General features: G+C 43.4%; 1 protein-coding gene across 6 annotated transcripts in view; it reads left to right on the forward strand.

The window, feature by feature from the left end:
- HECTD2 (HECT domain E3 ubiquitin protein ligase 2) overlaps nt 1–22,300 on the forward strand; it is an 80,920-nt gene that overhangs the window by 8,707 nt on the left and 49,913 nt on the right. For all 6 annotated transcript variants that reach the window (XR_001367843.3, XM_075935126.1, XM_006117449.4 and 3 more), the window contains 3 exons: nt 2,835–2,964; nt 15,247–15,385; nt 22,080–22,182. Coding sequence is in view for 5 of the 6 variants with exons in the window: in XM_075935126.1 (XP_075791241.1) it covers nt 2,835–2,964; nt 15,247–15,385; nt 22,080–22,182 (372 nt within the window). In the remaining variant the exon portion in view is untranslated. The remainder of the gene's footprint in view (nt 1–2,834; nt 2,965–15,246; nt 15,386–22,079; nt 22,183–22,300) is intronic.

Genomic DNA, 22,300 nt, shown 5'->3' on the forward strand with positions numbered 1-22,300 from the left:
TCTGATTTGTCAGTTTACTAATGTGTTCACTTTTTTTCTTTGTATTCCTTTGGTATATATGGTCATGCCAATTCTCTTCCAGAATATGAGCTGAAGAAGTGGGTCTGGTTCACGAAAGCTCATCACCTATTAAACCATCTTGTTAGTCTTTAAAATGCTGCATAGTTTTTCCTTTTGTTTTAGCAAGATCAGACTAACATGGCTACCTCTCTATTACCCTTGAAAGAGTTTTTCTTTTCATTTCATATTTTCATCTGACCAATTATTGCATGTTTGTGGGTTTATTTTACAATCTTGTGTGTCATAAGTTTTGAGAGAGCTATGTTTTTCTTTTTTAATATTTAAGATATGGTAGTTTGAATGATAGCCTAACACATTACATGCTAACTTTTTGTGACCTATTTTAACTCCTCCAGCATGTTGGGAGGTTGCAATAGATAGGAAATTGAAATGTATCAGTCTAGAGGTCCTAGAAGTATCTTGTGCTGTTTTAAATTTGTTGAGCCATGGGAAGTGGCCATTTGTACAAGTGCAATACATTTTCAGAACTGTTTACATTTTCTGGCAAGGTTCCAACTCCTGCTATGCTTTATTGTGCAATTTTCTGATATCTTCTGAGCTTGCTGTAGTATTTTAGAATGACTGTGTGGATGTATAGCTTTTCTCAAAACTCTAGCTATGTTTTTTGCAGTTTTTTTAAAGAAAGAACTTGGGTTTTAAAAATGGGTGGTATTTTCAATATTAATTATATCAGTTAAAAATCCGATTTTTTTTTTTTTAGAATTATAGTTCTAGCATTTTGAAGATTGATATAAAAGGTTATAATTTAATATAGAAACACAGAATAACTTCATATTTGTAGGGGTGAGAGCACTGGCAAAATTTGTGGGCCAAATTCACCATTGGATTAGTGTGAGAACCTGGGATGTGAACGTGTTGTCATTTACATGATTAACCAGTGAGCCTGGGCAGCAGTGTGAGGAGTGGGGGGCTGGGTGGGAGCTAGTGCTCGTAAGGAGCTGGCTTAAAGGAACTCTTGCTCCTGCTTGTTCCGCTGCATGCAAACGTTTAACCGTTGAAATTTACAGTGGTTACACGTTTACAAAATTAAATGCATTTTAATATCTCTAGTGAGGACCAAATTTGTCACTGGCAAAAGAGTGAAATCAAAGAAGAGTAAATTTTTGAAGTGAGCAGATGTTGAATCTGCCTGTGAGGGATGTGAATAGTTTTGAGAGTTCTAATAATCTCCACTCTTCTGCAGATTTCCTGACTTAGCTTCTCTGAGCTTCACTTTATTTGTTTGTAAAATAGGGATAATACCACCTTTGTAAAATTCCATAGAAGTGCAAAGTGTTATTTCTCAAGGGATTTAAAATAATTAATGTTGTTCCCCTTCAAACAAGCCAATATAGTCATTTAGATGTTCCATCACTCTGGTTCACCTAGGTTCACTCCTGATTTTTAAAGCTTACTAGACAAGCTCTGCCTCACATCTGCAGTGCAGCGGGCTGAGGGGCATCAGAAATGGGAGGATGCATTGGCGAGATGGGGCAGACGAGCAGGCGGCGGAGGGGAGGGCAGGGCAGGGCACAGGAAGACTATCAGGTTGGGGGGGCCGAGGGAGGGACAGGTGCAGTGTGACAGGCAGGAACTTACTTCCAGCCTCACTGCTTGCAGCATCTTCTGCTTCTCTTTGTCCCTGGGCCTGATGTGCCATTTGGAGAAGGTATTGTGCCACGGCAGCAGTTGCTCAATGGACTGAGAGGCACTCTACCCCCACCGTCCCCACCTGCTGGATAGGCCGCCCTTGGGGCACAGGACCAGTGTGGGGACCTGGCCCATGAGCCGCCTGCCCCAGCGGGCACAGGTCTGCATGGTACCACTGCCACTGCCAGCTTCCCTCTGCACCTGCCAGCCACTTGCTAGGAAGGCGCTGAACCCTGCCCCAAGCCCCTGCCAATGGCAGCCCAAGAGGAGGGGCTCAACCTGGACCACCGTGCCGCCTGCCATTGCATCCACTCCCACCTCCGGGCGAGATTCCCCTCAACTCATCATTTCTCACTCATTCTGACATTTTCTAGAAACTTCTCAAGTCTTACAGTGTATTCTCAAATGTTCTCTGTGACAGACAGCATGCCAGATACCTGTCCTTTAATAATACAATAGGTTTGTATGCAACATGGATGACAATGGTTTATGCAGGTTCCTCACTGGCATCAGATAGTCTCTTCCCTTATTGTGTTAGGCTGAGAATGTTCAGTAGCTAGCCTTTTAATTGTAAGCCGACTGGCAGCCAACACTGGAAACTCAAGTTATTGGCTTTCTGATTGGCCTATAGATTAACATTGCCAGCAGGTCAGCCTGCATAAAACTTATGGCCATATGGAGACTTTTAAGTATGAGATTTTTCAGATTTCCATTCTAAATACAGTTGTAATACATAAAGGTATTTTGATGTAGATATTTGAGATTCACTGTTGGATATAAACTCAGTTGATGCAAAAACAAAATAAGTTCATTATTAATTAGGATACAGAGAGTTAAGATAATATATTGGAATCATTTCATATCAATCGCTCCCAACATATCTGCATATCACTTAAGTGTACTGTGTTTTAAAACATACGGAAAATGAAAAGGAATATTTCAGTAGCTTTTGTTGTTCAATTAGAAACAAATTTGTTCAAAAATATTTAAGTGTTATTCATAGATCTATTCCTTATTCAAGAGGTATGTTGTTTAAGTGTTCCATAGATTAATTATTGAGTAAATTACTTTTGTAGTAATAGATATTAAGTGCTTTATTGTTATAACTTACTTCCTAATTACAGGGATTTGAGAGAGGAGACAAAAGCCAATTTTCTACTTTTAGCAGTTTTATTTCCACTATCAACCAAAAGAAAGAAGCATCCGAAAGCAGCAACTCACCTACTCAACTTGTTATACCCAACATAAAAAATGGTAAGAGAATACAATGCTTTGTTAAGTTAAGTTACTAAATTACTATGGGATATGTTCACTATGCTGCAAGCATGAATTATCTGTATTACCATAGTGCCTTCAGACCTTGACTATGTTGAGTCTCCATTATGGTAGGCACTGTATGAGCGTGTAGTAAACAGTCCATGGCCTGAAAAGCTTACATTCTAAAAGATAATACTCAACAGGTGAATGGGCTGTGAGATGGAGAATGGAGGACAAAGAAATAGTAATAATCAGAAGTTTTAATGTAGACTCACTATATGCACAAATAGCAGAGCTAGTCAATAGTAGCAATCATAGTAATCACAGCTTGCCACCTGCCTGTCCATTGTCAGATTGCAGATATTTTTAGACATCACAGCAGAAATGGATTTTAAGGACGTATCTCAAGTAGGGGTGTAGGCAATTAGTCAACTACCCGATAAGCACATGCTTATCGGGTAGTCGAGTAGTGACTCGACTAGTCTCTTCCCACCCTCTTTGCTGCCTTTATCAGAGAAAGGCAGCAAGGGGAATAGCAGGAGCCAGTGCTGGGGAGAGCTGGTTTAAAAGCACCGTCTTGGGTGGAGGCAGGGGAGGCAGAGGCATAGTAGGGACTGGGCACCTCTGCTTTTTAAATATATTAAGAGCTGGCAGTCCCTTTAATACGTTTAAAAAGCAGTGGTGCAGCGATGGGGACTGGGAGAGAGCTGGGAATCAGCTGTCCTGGCTTGTTCCCAGTCCCTTCTATAGCACATCTGCTTTTTAAAATATTAAGTGCTGCCGGGCCCTTATCCACAGCTTGTGGATAAAGCCTACAGGGGAGGTGTTTTATGAAGGAAGCCACTGGCATTTGGTCAATTCAGGCCTTCATTGTGCATCCTTACCTTGAATCAGGGCTAGGGGTCCTGAAACTAAAGGCTGCGTCCAGTTCCCTGTGGCCCTCCCTCTCACCCTTATGATTGTAAATAAAATCTTTCAGATGTAAACTGAACATAAAGTGGTGTGGTGCTGTTAGTCAGAAATAGGGTGACCATGTTTCCCCATGCCAAATATGGTACATCAAGGGGGGGACCTGCTGGTGCTTGGGACTTCAGCCGTGGGGGGGAGGGGGAGAGGGGTGGCACTTGGGGCCTCAACCCTGCAGTGGGGTGTGCATGTATGTAGAACTCAGTGCTCAGAGCAGGCCCAGCCCTGCCCCCTCCTGAAGCAGGATGCCTATAGCCGGGAGGGGGAGGGTTAATCCCTTAGCTCCTGGGAGCTACACTCCCAGGCTGTGCAGAGGCAACTGCAGGGATGCACGCATGCCTCTCCCACCCCCTTTCCATCAGGAAGGGGGGTTAGGGAGGGGTAAGTGAAAGGACGTGAGGGAGAAATGGGGCACAAGCCCCCGGTGGGGAGGACCGGGGAGGCTCTGAGGGCTCCTCGGGGTGGATGCTTTCCCTCAAGGCCTCCTGGATCCTGATAGCCCCTCAATGGACCCCCCCCCCCAACAGGGCAGCTTGCAGCAAGTGCAGCTGGGCTGATGGCAACGACCCCACAAGACTCACTGGTGTGCCCAGGGGCTGCTCTGGCTCCATGTGGCCGAGTGCTGTGGTGTCCCGAGTGTGGGCACTCAAGGCACTCCAAGACAGGACTGCTTTGCTGTCCTTCATCGAGGTAGACAGGCAAGTGGGGAACCCTGAGAACTGTCTGTCCAGGGTGGGAGTAGGGTCCCTTTAAGCATGGAGCTCAGTTAGCCTCAGGCAGCAGCTCCACACACTCAGTCCTAACCTGATGCCCTGCCAGCACTGGTTCTGACCAGTCTTAACTTCGGCTCAGAGTCCACTCAGAGTGGACGTGCTATTTCAAAATAGCAAAACACTATTTCGAATTAGTTTTTGTCTATAGATGCATTATTTCGAATTAGCTTAATTCGAATTAACTATTTTGAATTAAGTTAATTCAAAATAGTGCTGTAGTGTAGACATACTCAGACTGTCCTGGGAAAAATGGGACAGATGGTCACCCTAGTCAGAAACAGCTCTGAAAAGTGTAAAATTATCCATTCAAATCAGTGCAGTTTTAATTCTGGAAGCTAACAATGACTATTTGTGAATGTGTTAAATTAGTTGCTAATTCATTTTAACAGAAATATACAGCGAATGTGTTTTATTCCACATTCCCAAACCACTTTCTTTGTCTTGCTGCTACCTCAAACCCCAGTTGTTTTCTCTTGAAAAATTGTATCTTTCAGTCGTGTGTTGTCAGTACAAAAACTGGCAGCACAGGAGACCCTCATTATTTGTGGAATCGCTGTTCATGGTTCTGTGTATTCATGGCTCTCCTGTTCAGGCCTGTGGTAGAATTCACTGCAGTTCCTGCTATGAGTTTCCTGAGGCTGCCTGAAGCTGCAGGGAACTCAGTGCAGCTGCTAGGAGTCCTGGTGAGTACCCTTTGGCTCCTTGCAACTGTGGTGAGTTCACTGCGACTACCAGGAGCAGCAGGAAATTCATTGCATGTACCAAGAGCTGCGGGGATCTCACCACAGTTGCCAAAAGCTTCATTGTTCCCTGTGGCTCATTGTGGTGAGTTCCCTGTGGGGGGCTGGGAGCTGCAGCTCCTAGCGTTCGCAAATTTCTCTATTCACGGTGGATGTGTATGTGGAAAGTAAAATTTACTATCAAAATAATTAACCCATTGGATATAGTACAGGGGTCAGGGCTCGACAAATAATGTAATCTACTTGCCCATGGCGAATAGATTACAACCCGGAAGAGCCGGCGCGGAGTGATCTGTGCATGCGCAGAGGGCAGAACCGCACGAAACCGTGCAGCTGGCGAGCGGGGCTTGCTGCCGCTTGGCAAGCTCTAACGGGTGAGCAATAATTTTTGCCCAGGGGCCACTTCAAAAAAATTTGAAGTAGCTCAAGGCCGCTCCAGAAGGAGTGGAGCCCAAATGTGACTAGGCAGGGCTACCCCACCAACAGGCCATGATTGATCTGGGGGTAGGAGAGCCCTTTTTCCCCCCTTTCCCACTAGGCACTCATGACCTGGAAGAGGCGGGGGAGTGCGGGAAGCACTTTGAAGTGCCATGGACTGCTCGCAGGGCCGGTGAAGGAAGCTTCATGCAGCTCCCCCGCCCACGGGCTGTAATTGGCCTGGAGGTGGGTGAGCAGCAGGACCTCCACGGGCTGGATCCGGCCCGCGGAGCCCATTTTGGCCACCCCTGATAAAGAACATAGTACCTTTTGTGAATTCATGCCTATATTTAAATTTTTTAAAATGTCAATTTTTCAGTTTATCTGTAGTTGCCAGAGTATATCTTGTACTTCATTGAGTGCTAGAAACTTTCTGAAAGGAACATGAAGGTGTGGTTTATGTTATGCCTACAATAGGAATTTTTTTTAACTTGGTGTATTCATTCAGAAAAAACACTACTTTTGGCTGTGACAATATTTTCTTCTTATGCAAACAGTGCTTCAAACATTTGAGTAGTCTCACAGAATTTGCTAGAAGAACTCACATTTTTGCTGAATCAGGACCTAATTTCATAACATTCTGTTATGATAAGGGGTGGAATTTTTTTCAAAATTTGTGTGATTGTGTCTTTCTTAGATTGTATTTGATATATAAATTTCTGCTTTGTGAAATTGCTTGTTGAAATAACAACAACAAAAAAGCTTTTCCTTGGTATTCCTTTATTCCAATGAGAATTACAGCATTTGTTTAAAAAATCCACAGAAGTGAATGAATACATTAAAATGCCTTGAAATGTTAAAGCTAGTGAAATTTGGTATTTGCCATGAAAAAGATAGGGAAAGATTGTTAATATCAAATTATGTTTAAGTATAGTTGTTATAAGAGCTGCTAACATCGAACTGGCATAACAATATGATGCAGTAAATATCTATAACGAAATGAGGTTGGATTTTAATGAGGTTGGATTTTCTAGTTTTGCTGTACAGTTAAAATATATATAGGGTTTTTTTTCACTTTGATTGGAAAGTCTGATTGCTCAATGATTGTCAAGTCATTTAAAAAATGCCACTATTCTAAACTCATTCATTTTTTAATGTCTTTTGTAAGAATCACTCCTTTCTCCCTCCTCTTCCCCCCCCACCCCATCCCACCCTCCCCCGCCATGCCAGTAAGGTTTGTTCCTCAAATCTTTCACATTTCTTGTTACATATTGGTTAAGCTTTTAGTAATGTAACTAAGCAACCAGCTAAAAATGGTAACACAATATTACAAAAAAAAGAAAACACTATTGCTGTTTATCAATTCATCACATAAAGTTCTAAGTATTAGCTGAATGGAACTCAAATACCAGGTTTTTAATTATGAATATTTTTGTACCTCTTCAGAGCATTATGATATGGTGTATCATGGAGCAACTGTGCATTTGTATGCATGTGGTACTGTTAAGACTCATTTAAGATCTCTTGTGCTCTTTGTTACTGATTACTACTTTGCCTTTAAATTGTTTAAAAGTCTAGCTGTGAGAACAAGCAAGAAACGCTCTCTAAAATCAGTGCTACTGATACTCACGGTTCTGAGGACAGGTCTCATCTATTATCACTTCATGAGTGGTAGCTGAATTAGTCACATCAGTAGTTTGGCTCTGTAATTAAAGGAAGTGAAAAGAACGAACATTCGTTCTTCAGCTACTGTTTCCTGCTGGGATTAGTAGAATTAGCTGCAGCACTCACTTCATGAGTGGTAGCTGAATTAGTCACATCAGTAGTTTGGCTCTGTAATTAAAGGAAGTGAAAAGAACGAACATTCGTTCTTCAGCTACTGTTTCCTGCTGGGATTAGTAGAATTAGCTGCAGATTAGCAATAATGCTTTGGTGTTTGGTTAATTAGAAAAGATGTAAACTAACAGGCAAGTTTTAGTGAAAATGGAAACCTATTGCATCACAGATAAAAGTTTTAGATGACCTTAAGTTAATATGCATTTATTGTATATGACACATTTATTTTTATAGCATCATCCAAACAATACCTCAAAAATTTCATGCATGTAATTAAAAATAAAAAGAGATAAAAATGTACTCTAAATAAGGGAGAAACAAGATATTTAAAAAAAGTGCCAATGAAATATGAAGTATTCTGTGTTAAAATTTGTATGATCTCATTAAGCTTAACAAAGGCAGGACAGATTGAAAAATCAAAGTATGGAATTAGATGAAAAGACCTTGATGAAACCCCCCCCCCCTTTTTTTTACTTGAAGAAGAAATTCAAATGTCATAGTGATGAAAAGTTGGAAGGTAGAGTAGAAACAGTAAAAACTATCTGCAAAGACGTTAGACTTGAACTGGTAAATTTTGCAGGACCTCTGCATCCTATTGAATTCAGTAGAGGGATTCTTAAGGTGACCCTTCCTTTGTTCTGTGCCTTTATTTCATTGAGTATTTTAGGCTAATGGAACCTTGTTTCTGCAATGTTGAAGTTTCAATAAGTGACATTCTTCCCTCCGAGTCAATAATAAACCAGTGATTGATTACCAGGTCACTGAGCTGTAAAGATGCCATCTTATTAGAGAGAACAAAAATTAAAGTTTTGATTACATGTGGTCATTCTAAAATTCTTCTTCAAGTATTGTCTCTATGGGTACTCTGCTTCAGGTGCACATGTGCCTCTTGAACCCTTGATGAGAGATTTTCCATTAGCAAGGTCCGTCCAAACTGCTCATGAAACCTGTACAAGCTTGTGGAACGCTCTGAGGGCATATAGGACTGAATGGGAGAACCACTCTCAGTTTCTTCTCTACCACTTTGGGCTAAAATGGAGCTTCTACTGCAGAACCCACAGTGCCGGGTGGCAGCCGTCTCCTCAGGAGCGGTGTGTGCCTGCAGGGCAGAAGAGTTTAACTGCAATGGAAACTGATAAGCTCATGCTTATCAGTTAAACGATTAAACTCTTACATCCCTAATTGCATGGGATGTAATTTTTTGCCTGGTTCTCAAATCTAGAACATGGGAGAATCAAAAGAGCAAAATAAGCTGCTGTTGATTGCATGCAAGTCAAGTCTGCCCCCAAACATGTCTCTGGAAAGATCCAGTGCCCCTTCATCTTCAGCTAAGGTCTCTCCTAGGAAATGAGATCACTTAATAGAAACAAGGCTGAATCAGGGAGGTACAGGACACATATTCCTCCAGAATGGCACTGTCTACATCAGACTTACCAACAGTAGTTCAGTATCAATGAAATTGAAACCTTCAGCACCAGTGCCTTTACTACCCTAGGTGCTACTCTAGGAACTTGTTAGTATTAGACAAGCAGGAACCCCCCCTTGCTTAAGATGACCAAACAACTCTTAGTGCTGAGACTATCGTCTCCAGATTGCTTCTGTGATGGATGGGAAGGGTGCTACCCGTTTCTAGATATCCCAGCCATTCAGTTAATTAAATTGGTTGTAAAGAGTTAACCCTGGAGATAGTGAGTATCCAGGAAGTGTTGGTAGGGAGCCAGAAGAACCAATGGGAAGAGAGTGAGAGATTTGAATTGAAATAGGTTCTGCCTGCTTCGGTCCTGTGTGTGTGTGTGTGTGTGTGTTCAGAGCAAGAGCTGAGGGAAAAATGAACTGATCCAGTAATAAAGCATTTTTTTAGCAATCAAGCAAGGAATTTTTAGCAATATCCCCATGTTTATAAAAGACTGAGCCACAGAACAATTGCTATGTAAGTAAACAGTGAATGTTTAGTTAGATATGATCAGGTTGATTTTTTTATTTTCTAGTTTATGAACTCCTTTACGCTGAACCCAGATAACCACTCCCTCCCCAAACATTGGGGGCTCCAGTCATCAGGATTTCTAAGAGTCATTCAGAATATTGGTGAAAATGTCCTATTTTGTGGCCAACAGCTCTTCTTGGGAACTATTGAAGAGTCCCTGCATGTGCTGGGGCCACACTGAGGTCTCTGGATATACACACGCACACACACCCACACACAGATAAGTAAAGATATATCAGGTCTTGACTAACTGCTCCCATCTTAGTTCTCTAGTTTTCACTGAGCCACCAAGCCTGTTAGGGGGGAAAAAAGACAAAGGTTCCAGAGGAGGAGAGCATCTCACTTCCTTCTATCAAATACCTAGTCATCATTGAAACAGTAATTTTCATGTGTTTTGTCAAGGGTTTCCTCCCTCACCTAGAGTTAGTAAGCTGTAACCCTTGGCCCACTTTCGGAGACTGCCTTTTGCCATTTCTGACAGACCTGGTGGCATGTTACAACAGAAAAGAAGGTAATGTGGATAATAATTTTAGACCACACCATCCACACAGTGCCACCCAGCAGCAGCTGTTGCCTGTCCACTCTCTGTGACCCTTAATCCACAGATATTCAGCATGATTCCCTGACTAGCTGCCATGACCACCCTACTTTGTTTGTTAACTCTCAGTATTTACCTGAGCTCTGAGTTGGATTCTGACTCCCATCCTAGAACTTCAGCACAGAACTTAGTATCTGGCATTCACCTTCAGCCTGATTCCTCACTGTCTGTGACCCTTTCCTTATTCCAATTTCACTCTCAGCTTGTATCTTGATTCTGATACTGGCTCTGACCTCTGGCTGCAGTTCTGGATCTTCAAATTCCTGCTGCTGATCCTACCTACCTTTGCCCAGAATCCTGAAAAGAACCTGTGTTATCAGAAAATGTTCAGAAGATACCTGGATTATTTTGTAAATTAAGCCTTCCCTGACCTGCTCTACCTTGACTATTAAACCTCCCTCTTACATAATCACAATCCACGTAGGGTTGCCCTTGGTGTTGGGCTTTTAATTTTCTAAACAAGGAAATTCTCAGGAGCAAACTGTTACAATTGAGTTAATAGTGGTAGCACATACCAGTAACTTATGCTTAAAAAATCATTACAATGATGTTGTTGTTGTCCAAAAATATATAAAGTAAAGAAACTATGGTGTGGAGGGCACAGAAGAAAATCTAAAATATGCTCACTAAATTTCTTAGAACTAATCCAAGACTGAAAATACTAATACGCATCAGTCAGAATGATATGGCTGTTGTCTGTAATCATTACGGATAGAGATAAGGTTAAATGAATATAGCCATTCTTTAGCATGTTTCCTACCCTAAATTATATTGCTATGTTAATAGATACTCTCCAATTAAATTAACTTCTATTTATTGTAAGTCTGGTTTGTAAAAAATATACTTATAGGGCTGTTGATTAATTGCAGTTAACTTAAAAATGTAATTACAATTAAATATATTGTGATTATTTGTGGTTTTAATTACATTGTTCTTCATAGAATACCAATTGAAATGTATTATAAATATTTTGGATGCATTCTACATTTTCAAATATATTAATTTCAATTGCAACACAGAATATAAAGTGTACAGTGTTCACCTTATTGTTTTTATTACAAATATTTGCACTGTAAAAATGATAAAAAGCATTTTTCAAGTCACCTAATGCAAGAATTGTAGTGCAGTCTCTTTCATGGAAGTGCAACTTGCAAATGTAGAATTTTGTTATATAACTGTGCTCGAAAACAAAACCATGTAAAATTTTAGAGTAAAAAATCCACTCATTCCTACTTCTTGGTCAGCCAGTTGCTCAAACAAACTTGTTCATATTTACTGGAGCTAATGCTGCCTGTTTCTTATTTACAATCTCATATTTAAGTGAGCACAAATGTTAGCATGGCATTTTTGTAGCTGGCATTGCAAGGTATTTATGTACCAGATATGCTTTATGCTACAGCCACCATTCCAGAGCATGTGCTTTCATGCTGATGACACTTATTAAAAAAATGCATTAATCAAATCTGTGACTGAACCAGGGGTGAAAGTAACTTAAATTCTTCTTCGGGTAGTGTCCCCGTGGATGCTCCACTGTGGGTGTCGGGCTCATCCCAGCGCCGTAGTTCAGAGATGTTTTAGCTGTTGTTCTCCGGTGGCCATCTTGCGGCATGCGCGGTAGCCGTCTTGCGGCTTTTCATGCCGTTTCTGGTCACGTGGTCCAGCCTCGCCAGTTCCTTCTGACCGTCTTCGGGCGCAGACGGAGAGATAGCTCCCTCTCGCAACCATCCTGTCAGGACAGAGAGAGGAGAGTTTTGTATATAGTTAGACGGTTCATTAGTTAATTAGTTCTTTATAGTTCTCTAGTTGTTAGTTAGTTTTAAAAAAAAATATTATTTCTTGTTCTTCAACCATGCCTGAGTCACCGGGCTGCCAAAAGTGTCTGACATACCGGGATTCTATGCCCGCGTGAGACTGGCACTCTTCCTGCATAAAGTGTCTTGGGGAAGGCCATATTCCCCAAAAATGTCAGCACTGTTCAAGGCTGACAGCAAGAGCGCGGCACGACTGCGAAATGCGCCTCAAAATGCTCCTATTTGAGAAGGCGCTCTGATCGCAGATAGGAGCCGAAGAACAATCATCATCCCCGCCAGCCACGTCTCATCAGCCCTCCCCCGTGGCGATGAGCTCCTGAAGAAGTAGCTCCCCATCTCGCTCCTTGCCAGCGATGAGGGTGAGCTCCGAGGACAAGCCGGTCACGTCTCACAAAGCAGCTGCTTGAAAGCAGCACAAAGAGAAGCTGGTGTGAAGTATATCAGCTGTGAGCTCAACGGTGCACATGGCGCTGGGACCGAAGCCGACCCCGGCACTGATGCTGGTGTAGCCAATCATGGCACCTCTGGCACGTGACCTCCTGGCACAATCTTTGGCACTGAACATAACAGCACACGTGGTGCCCAGCTCCTCAGCACCGGGGGAGTCAACGGCACAGCACCGACGGCCCCGACGGCCCCGCTGCCAGAACGTGCACTGACAGCAGCACAAACGACGCCGTCGGCACCAACACCCCAACCACATGTCCACGTGGCATCGTACCCCCAGCACCGCTGAGACGCTCTCCAACTCCATCATATTCCCAGAGGATCTCCACACCAAGTGAAACCCCACCCACACCCCGATATAGGCGTCCCCCTCCTCCACGAGCAAGCGGCCGCCACTAAGCCCAGGACCGACGGCGTTCTCCCCAGAGCCGCTGTCTCCACCTAGACATCACCGGCGACCAAGACACAGTGTTCCCCCCCCCCCCCATCAAGACACTGTTACCACAGATATTATTGATCGCCATCTCCCTGCTGCTCTCACCGCAGATCCAGGTCACTAAGATCCCCCTCCTATTCTCGAGGTTCCAGACACAGCGACAACTACAGGGACTCATACCACTCTCGGTATGATGACCACTGGCACACACATCATGATCATCGAGACCGTTATTCCTGATTGATCCGTTCTTCACCATCACCAGCTCCATCACGGCGCACTCACGGCAGGAGTAGATCCTCTACTCAGGCAGCAGCCAGGCCACCGACTCCATCCAGTGACTTACCTTCTGAGGAACAGCCCATCGCTGAACTACCACAGGTCTTGGAGGTAGAGGCACCACAGCAATCCTCTCCCTCTTCTACGGACGATGCCATCCTCACTGGAGATACATCACCCTCCGATGACCTTAAGGAGTCCCAAGACCTTTTTTGCTGGGTAGTAGACACACAGAACATGGAGCTCACGGAAGTCCAGCCGAAACAAGACCATCTGTTGTGCAGTCTACATCCTTCTTCCCATGCATCCAAAGTCGCATTGCCTCTGGATGAGGCTATATTCGAGATTGCCAACGCCATCTGGCAGACGCCTGCCACGGCCCCACCAACGAATAAAAAGGCCGATAAGAAATATTACGTCCCGGTCACGGGGATGGAGTGCCTGATTAATTGTTATTAATTTTTAACCACTTGAGAGTCTTCATATAATGTAAGTAAATATTACCACTGGTCAGCCAGTAAGCAGGCTTCACTAAAACATTCAAACATTCATTTCACTGCAAAAAGGAGGAGGAGGAAAGTAAAATAGTGAGAATATGTTCTTCACGCTCAAACAGCTTCAAAAACTTAAATTTTAATATTTGTCAAAAATGAAGTTTTGAGCAATATGGTAAATTTTTAAGCAAATTTTTATATTGGTGAAAAGGCATTTTCTGCCTGTCATAGGGAAAATGTTGCTTGGTATGTTGTGTGTTTATATATGTTTACAAGAACAATTTCTAGGATTACTTTAGAGATTACAACATAAATGTTAATTCTTCTGTATAATTTGTATTGGGGGTGGGCAATAATTTTTTTTATTTTGAGCCACTCCAAGATTTTGGTAAGTGGTCAAGAGCCACACTTTTGTGTGGAGGGGTGTGAGATCTGGGATGGAAATTGGGTGCAGAAGGAGTTTAGGGCCGGGGAACTGAGGCTTTGTCTACACTGCAACTCTTTGCAGCAGAAGCAGTGTACCCACTTCTATTTTGCGCAAAAACCCCCCTAGGAGAGGCATAAGGATCTTGCACAAAAGGGTTTTTGTGCTCAAAACAAAGCGAATACACTGCTTCTTTTTGCACAAAAGCCCCTTGCGCAAAAAGAATCGGCAGGAAATATGCTAATGGCATTGTGACTCATGCTATGCTCATTAGCATATTTTCTGCCACAAAAATTTGCAGTGTAGACATAGCCTGAGATTCAGAAGAAGGTTGTGGGGTCTGAGAGTGAGTTTGGATGAAGGAGTGGATTGTGATATGGTGCAGAGGATTGGGATGCAGAGAACAGGAATATAGGAGAAGACTTGCCTAGGGGAGGGCGGTGCACAGTCTGAGCGGGAATTCTGACCTAGGGCTGGGTAAAGGGGGTGCAGAGGGTTTGGGTAGTTACCTGGAGCAAAAGGAGGTGGTGACCTGAGTCAGGGAATTGGGGGGGGGAAGGACTGGGATGCCAGAGGCAGGCTGTGGCCGGGAGGCCCTTATCTAGTTGAGTACTGGCCAGCAGCCCAGCAGGACCCTCAGGTAGGCTTTCTGCATGCTAGCCACCCCAGATGCTCAAAGTGGCTGGCTGTTTCACATGGCTCTCTGTGCCAGGTGTGGGAGAAGCCACATAGTAGGAGACTTCACATGCTGTCCCTTCCCCCACCACAGTCACTCAGCTTCCATTGACTGGTTTCTGGAGAGTGCATGAAGCCTGTTACTTCCTCTCCTCCTCCCCTTGCATGGCATAGAGAGCCATCTGAAACAGCCAGCCTCCTTGAACAATGTGGAGCTACTCTGTGCCTGAGGGTCTTGGAAGGGTAGGCTGCAGGTAAGATTAAAAGGCTTGGCGGGCTGGATCCTGCCCGCCCCTGATTTATATACATTTCTCTTTTGCAAGCTAAATAAACAAATATTTGTAATTTATGTACATGATTACAATACATTTAACACTTTTTTAAAACATTTTCACTAAGTGAGAGATCTACCACCACTTTGCCTTGATGTTAGGCAAAAGCATCGCATCTCTATAGATACAGTCCCACCAGAACTGAAAGCTCCAGTCCCTCCAGAACCTTCTCTTCCCATCCGAAACAAAACTCTGAAAGACTTCCAGTAAGTTGTGTTGTTTTTAACTGTTTTGTTTTTTATTGACTGACTTTCAATTTTATGTATGTATGTATATGATCAGTTTATTTTGTGGCTGACCTCTACTGATGGGATCAGTGCACAATAACAAAATATTTAGATAGAATGTAATTTTGTAAATTAGTTTAGCTAGGATGTTGGCATTAATAGTTCCATGACTATGGAAATTACCATGATACTTTGGTAAGCTTGGCTTATGAGTCATCTAAAAGATAGCAGCAGCAGCAGCTCAGTGCCACATGTTTTTGTCTATCACTGCTGTATTTGGGGAGGAAAGGGGAGTACTGCTGATATTTAGTGGATATGTATTTTCAATCAAAGAAAAGAAAACTGGAGTATTCTCAGGATATTAAAACTCTCTAGATATTTCAGCATGTCTCTGAAGCTTTGCTTTTTATTATTTACTCCATTGAGGTCCAATCAGGTGCTGGTCATCCTCAACTCTAACTGAAGACATTGCATACCATGCCTTTAACTTGTAGCTTCCTATATTTTTGGACTTGGAACAATAGATAATAATGAGCTGAGTCGCCTTTCAATTAAAATGCAGAATTTTTTTTAACATTTAATGTATTATGTCAAAAGAAACTGGTGTCTACAGTTCACTTTTTGTAGTTCCTTTCTATTTCTTTTTCAGCCTCCTTTCTCTTGATGTCAGTGCTATTTTAAATAGTGTAATTAAGCTTGAACATGTAGGGGAAATCATTCTAGTTTTAGTTTCCTTGTGTGAGATGCCCTACACTTTTAACAGCCTTTTATTTCTGTGGACTGAGATCATAGTCCATATAGGTGAGCTTTATAGTGCACTGCTATCCTCTAATAAAATGACAATAAAATCACTATCAAATTAATTTGGTTTTGTTCCACTTCCATGTTTTTCCCTCTAAGAGCACAATTCTGACTGATCTTAGTTATAAAGGAAAAGTTTACAATTGCTCTAAGTGACGTGTGTTTTGAGATTTCTCACATTCAGTAGGAAAGTAACAGAGCTTTTGATTTGTTAGGTTTTTCTTTTCTTGGTGCAGAATGAATCAGGTACCACAAAGGATTTGGTAAAAGAAAGTATTTGGCCAGAACTCAAGTTGCCAAAAAACTAAAACATGTGAGACACCTATTTACCATGCATTTTATTCATTTCAACTACAATTTTCAGAATTTTGTGTTAGGAACTTAAGCCTCGCTTTCACCAAGACTTATGTTCCTGAATCTCTAAGCATTTTGAAAATATTATGTCTATTTTCAAATTTACAGTGTTTTATTGACATAAGCAAGTTTATCAAATGAGTGAATATATAAAAATGTTTTATGTTGTAGAGCAGTGTTAACTGCTGCCGGGCCACTCCGGTTTATTTAGTTACCGGCTCCATAACTCAGAGCCTCATGGCTCCTATTGGCTGCAAGCAGCTTCCCACAGCTCCCCTTGGCTAAAAATGGTGAACCGCAGCCAATGGGAGTTACTGCAAAGCCAATAAGTAAACAAACATGGGCGGCCTGGTAGCAGCTTTTTCAGAGTTGATCTGCAGACCACTCTGAGAAACAATATTATAGAGGAAAAATTAAATTGTGATTTGTGATGGCCACTGTTTTCTGGAAATTGTCACTGTTACTGCTTTTTTATTTTTAAAAAATGATTCTTCATTTCCAAAATTGACTTTAATTTTCAGAATTGCCATTCAGAGGGTTAACAGGCCATGCAGGGTCATGTCCACAGCACCTGTCCACTACTTATCTCCTCTGCACACAGCTGGCTCTTTCCCCTGCCATCCAGCAGATAGCTTGCCTGGCTCTAGCCCCAACTTCTGTCCTCCAGCTTTAGCTGTCAGTGGCCATCATTTTAGTACTGTAAAGCAATGGTTCTCAAAATGTTGGCATGTCCCCCGTGGGAGAAGGGGGGAAGTGCCACATTTCAAGCCCCAGTTTCACCCAGACCAGCTCTCCCCCAGACCATTTCTGCCTCCAACCCTGCTCCGCCCTTATTCCTTCTCTGTAGTCCAGCTCCAGCTCTGTCCTGTTATGAGATCTGTCATCCATGAAAGGCATACTATTGCCCACACAACTTTACAGTCATCACTTGATGTGGCCGATACCATTGCCAGACTAATAGCAACAGCAGTTGTGATGCGTAGGGCTTCATGGCTCCAGGCATCAGGGGTACTCAAGGAGCTGCAGTCTAAGGTAAAGGATCTCCCCTTCAATAACAAAAAGTTATTTGCAGCTAAAATTGATGAGGTCCTGCATAGCAGCAAGGACTCCAGTACTACATTCTGTACACTCAGCATGTATGCTCCTTGTCAACAAAAATGCTATACCCCCTACAGTAGGAACAGAGACAACCATTACAACTGCCCACAACAGAGGTCATACGATTACAACTGACCGAGCAATGAACCCAGAGGAAGCACCCTGCTCAGTCATGTTCTTCTGATTCTAAGACCACAACACAACACATTTCAGACTTTAGTTGAGGGTCTGCCCGACCTCCCCATAAATCCAGTGCCAGTGGATTGATACCATCTTTTTGCCCACTGATTATGTCCCTTTTTCTACCATTGGGACTCTATAACATCAGCTCGGTAGGTGCTGGAAATTATCTGTACAGGATATGCTACCCCCCTGACCTCCCTTCCCCCTGTCCTTCCTCTTACCCCATCCCTCTTCAGGGACCTCTCCCACAAAAACCTTTTAAGGCAGGAAATAGATTGACTCCTGCATTTGGGAGGATAGAGTGGGTTCCCCATCTTTACTGGGGAGGGAGGTTTTATTCCAAGTACTTTCTTACCCCGAAATGCACAGGGGGCTGGAGACCAATCCTAGATCTCCACAAACTGAACAAATTTCTATGCAAACAGCAATTCAAGATGGTTTCACTAGCAACAATCATCCTGGCACTGGATGAAGCAGACTGGTTCACAGCCCTTAACCTGCAGGTTGCATACTTTCATGTTGTGATGCATCGTTCCACAGGCGCTACCTTCGTTTCACCATAGGCGAGGACCACTTCCAGTACAGGGTCTTCCTCTTGGGTGTATCCTCTGCCGCCAGGATCCTCTTAAACATCCTAGCAGTAGTTACAACCTACCTTCGACATCAGGGGATTGTGAATTGCCATACTTGGACGATTTATGATTGCCTCATAAAGGGGAGATCATCTGGACCTCTTTAAAAATGAGCAGAAGTCAACTCTACATCCCATTCAGGACGTAGAGTTCATTGGGGCCCACCTTGATTCACTGTCATCTCAAGCTTTTCTGCCCCACCATTGCTTTGTTGCAATGCAGGACTTAGTAGCCAGACTGTCCACGAGCTGTTCCACCTCAGTACTTACCTGTCTCCAGTTGATGGGCCATATGGCTGCAACCACTTACATTGTTCAGCATGCACATCTTCGTTTCTGTGCTTTACAGAATTGGCTGGCATCAGTTTACACTTCAGCCCACCACCTGGTCCACAAACATTCTTGCTTCTGTTCAGTGGAGAACATCCCCTACCAACCTTCTCACAGGGGATCCCTTTCACCAACCCAAGCTATTGGTAAAACGTAATAGATGCCTCCCTACTGGGTTGGGGTACACATCTGCAGCATTATATTGCTCAAGGCAGGCGGGTGCCACACAAAACCACACTACACATCAACCTCCTTCAACTCAGAGCCATAAGGAATGTGTGCATGTACTTCACTCCAAGTATGGTGGCATACTCAGACAACATGATGACAATGTTTTATATTAACAGACAAGGGTGTGTCCACTCCTGATCTCTGTGCAGAGGTGATTCGCCTTTGGAGCTGTTGCATTCAGCACAAAGTCACTTTGAGGGCATTATACTTACCTAATGTGAACAATGTCACAGTGGATGCTTTGAGTCATAATTTTTTCCATCAACCGCAAGTGGGAGCTTCCTCCTATGGTTCTTACCTCAATTTTCCATCGATGGGGGTACCCGTCAGTAGACCCCTTTGTATCCCACCTCAATGCCAAATGTCCTTGTTTGTGCTCCCGTGTGGGCCTGGGATAGGGTTCATTGACCGATGCTTTCCTCAGACGTTAGACCATCCCACTTTATGCCTTCCACCAATCCCTCTTATCCTGAGGGTTCTTCAGAAGATCTGCTCTGACCCTGCTTGAGTCATCTTGATAGCTCCCTCGTGGTCCAGATAGACTTTGTTCCCATATCTTCAACACATGTCCATCGAGACTCAATGGCATCTTCCACAGCCTCTTCCATGTCATCATGACCTCCTCTCTCAGAGCCAGGAATACTACTGCACACCCAACCATGCACTCTTCACCTTCATGTGCAGCTCCTGTTTGGTTCCCCGGGACTGAAACCCATTGTTCTGAGCAAGGGAGGACTGTTCTTTTTCACAGTAGGAGGCTATCTATGAGAACCACTTAACTGCAGTAATGGAAATGCTTTTCTTCCTGGTGTGAGCAGGCTCATATTGACCTCTGTACTTCTCCACTCCATAGAATCCTTGACTACATTCTGCAGCAGAAAAGCAGAGGTTTATTCTTCTCCTATGTTAAGGTCTGCCTTGCTGCGAAAATGGCATTCCATGACAAGATCAATGGGTTGTCTGTTTTCACACACCCCATTATGAAGAGGTTCCTTAAAGGTCTCCTGAACCTCTTACTTCCTCACAGAGCCCTGGCGCCCTCGACTTGAGTCTCGTTTTAGACTGAGACCTCCTTTCAGATCCATGGCAGCTTGCCCTCTTCCCTTCCTTCTAATGAAGGTATTGTTTCTGTTTGCGATCATGTCCGTCAAGAGGATCAGTGAGATTGGGGCTCTGATGGTTGACCCACCTTATACCATATTTACAAAAGACAAGGTCACTTCGTGACCACATGCTACTTTTTTCCCAAAAGTATACACTTTGTTCCACATCATCGAGCCTATCGTGCTACCTACCTACTTTCCAAGGCCTCATGCCCCCTCTTGAAATGCCATTATCCGTACTTTGGTCATCCGAGGTGTGCTGTCTTTTGAAATTGACAGGACACAAATCTGCTGTAGGTCACCACGCCTCTTTGTGTCCATTGCAGAGCATTCCAAGGGTACACCTATTTCAGCCCAAAGCATCTCTAAATGAATATCATCCTGCACTTTTCAATGTTGTTCTATCCACAATAAATAGATGACTGTTCCACCAAGAGCACATTCCATCTGTGCTACTGCAACTTCCACAGCTTTCCTGAACAGTGTTGCTCTCAGGGAAGTTTACTGAGTAGCCACTTGGTCATTTGACCACGCCTTTGCCAGGTGCTATGCCATCGTGCCTCAACTAGCATTGGCCACAATGGTGGCTTCAGCGGTCCTATCCTTGACTGCCAAGTGGTGACTCCGAATCCCACCATCCACATTGAACACTGCTTTGTACTCACCAATAGTGGAGCACCCATGGGGACATCACTTGGAAAAATAAAAAGAAAGTTACTCACTTTGTGCAGTTTAAAGGGTACCACCATTGGTGGCTATGGGGAGTCTTACACCCATCTGTGAGGCAGCATCCAGCAAGTGGCCAGAGATCAGGCCTTTTCTTTATCCCTCCCTCCCCCCAGGTGCAGTTTTCAGCTGGGTCGGGGGGACCCAGGCCTGCCCACTCCTCCGGGTTCCAGCCCAGGGACCCTATAAGTAGCAATTACCTGCTAAATTTCAAAGTACTTAGTTGCGGCCCACTTCCCTGGGATGCTGTCCCATCCAGCCCTTTCTCTACGGCCTTGTGGTTGAGTTCCCCTGGTCCAGGGTTCTGCAGGGTTGCCTTTGGCTTCTTGGGTTGCCTTCAGCCACAGGACCTGGCTCTGACCAGGTATGATGCCCTGGCTCCCACTTGGAGCTGTCCAGAGTGCTGGTGTTCCCCAGTCAGCCCTAAGGTCTGCTGGGTTGAGCTCCAGGAAGGAATTGACAGGCCCTGGCCTAGCAGCTTCTTTTATATCAGCCTGCTGCGGTCTGATTGGTTGCAGCAGGGCTGCCACTCTGTTCTGCTCAGAGGACTTCTCTACTGGTCCTGCTGCTGGCCAGGGTGCTGAAAGGCCTCCGGTGGGGATGGTGGGCTTTGTCCTCCCCATGACATGCAGTAATGACTGTTCTTCAAGATATGTGTCCCCATGGGTGCTCCACAACCTTCCCTTCCTCCCTTCTATTTGGAGTCCTGGCATGGGTCCATGTGTGCGAGGCACCAAAGCTTGAATGGCACAGAGTGCCTTTTCGCAGCCCAACTAACCGCTGCTTGAAAAGCTTTGATCTGCAGCTCCTGGACAAGCAGTCACTAACAGTGGAGCACCCATGGGGGGGATACATCTCAAAGAACTGTTGTTACTGAACAAGATAAGTAACTTCACTTTTTCTTAATTTGGTTTAAAATACTAAAACCATAATCCACTGAAATAATTATCAGGTAGTGTTGAAATATAGTTTCACAAGCAATTTCAAATACCTCAGTTTTTTTTTGGAGTGTCAGTGTTTCTAGAGTCCTAAGTAAAATATTAGAGAAGAAGTTCACTTACACACATCAATTCAAATTCATATAAATCTTTCTAGAGATGAAAGATACTAAGGTAATAGCGAAGTATGAAGTACAAAGTTTATTTAATAAAGTTCTTGATGTCTATACATAAGTGTGTGTGTATAATAATATATTATTTGTGGATTTTCTTTTTAGGGAGGATATGGAAAAAGCTAAATCATCAGGAGATTGGAAAACTGTACATGGTTTTTATTTAACAACATTTGATTCTTTCTTGGAGCTAAATGCTGCATTTAAGGTACAAACCAGTTAAGAATGCTGCTTAGCTCTTATAGATTTTATATGACCAAGATATTGTATCTCCATCACATAAAGTTTGTTTGTTTGTTTACTCAAGAGGACAAGACTCACTGTAT

This window comes from Pelodiscus sinensis, chromosome 8 (assembly GCF_049634645.1).
Source record: "Pelodiscus sinensis isolate JC-2024 chromosome 8, ASM4963464v1, whole genome shotgun sequence".
Lineage (NCBI taxonomy): Eukaryota > Metazoa > Chordata > Testudines > Trionychidae > Pelodiscus > Pelodiscus sinensis.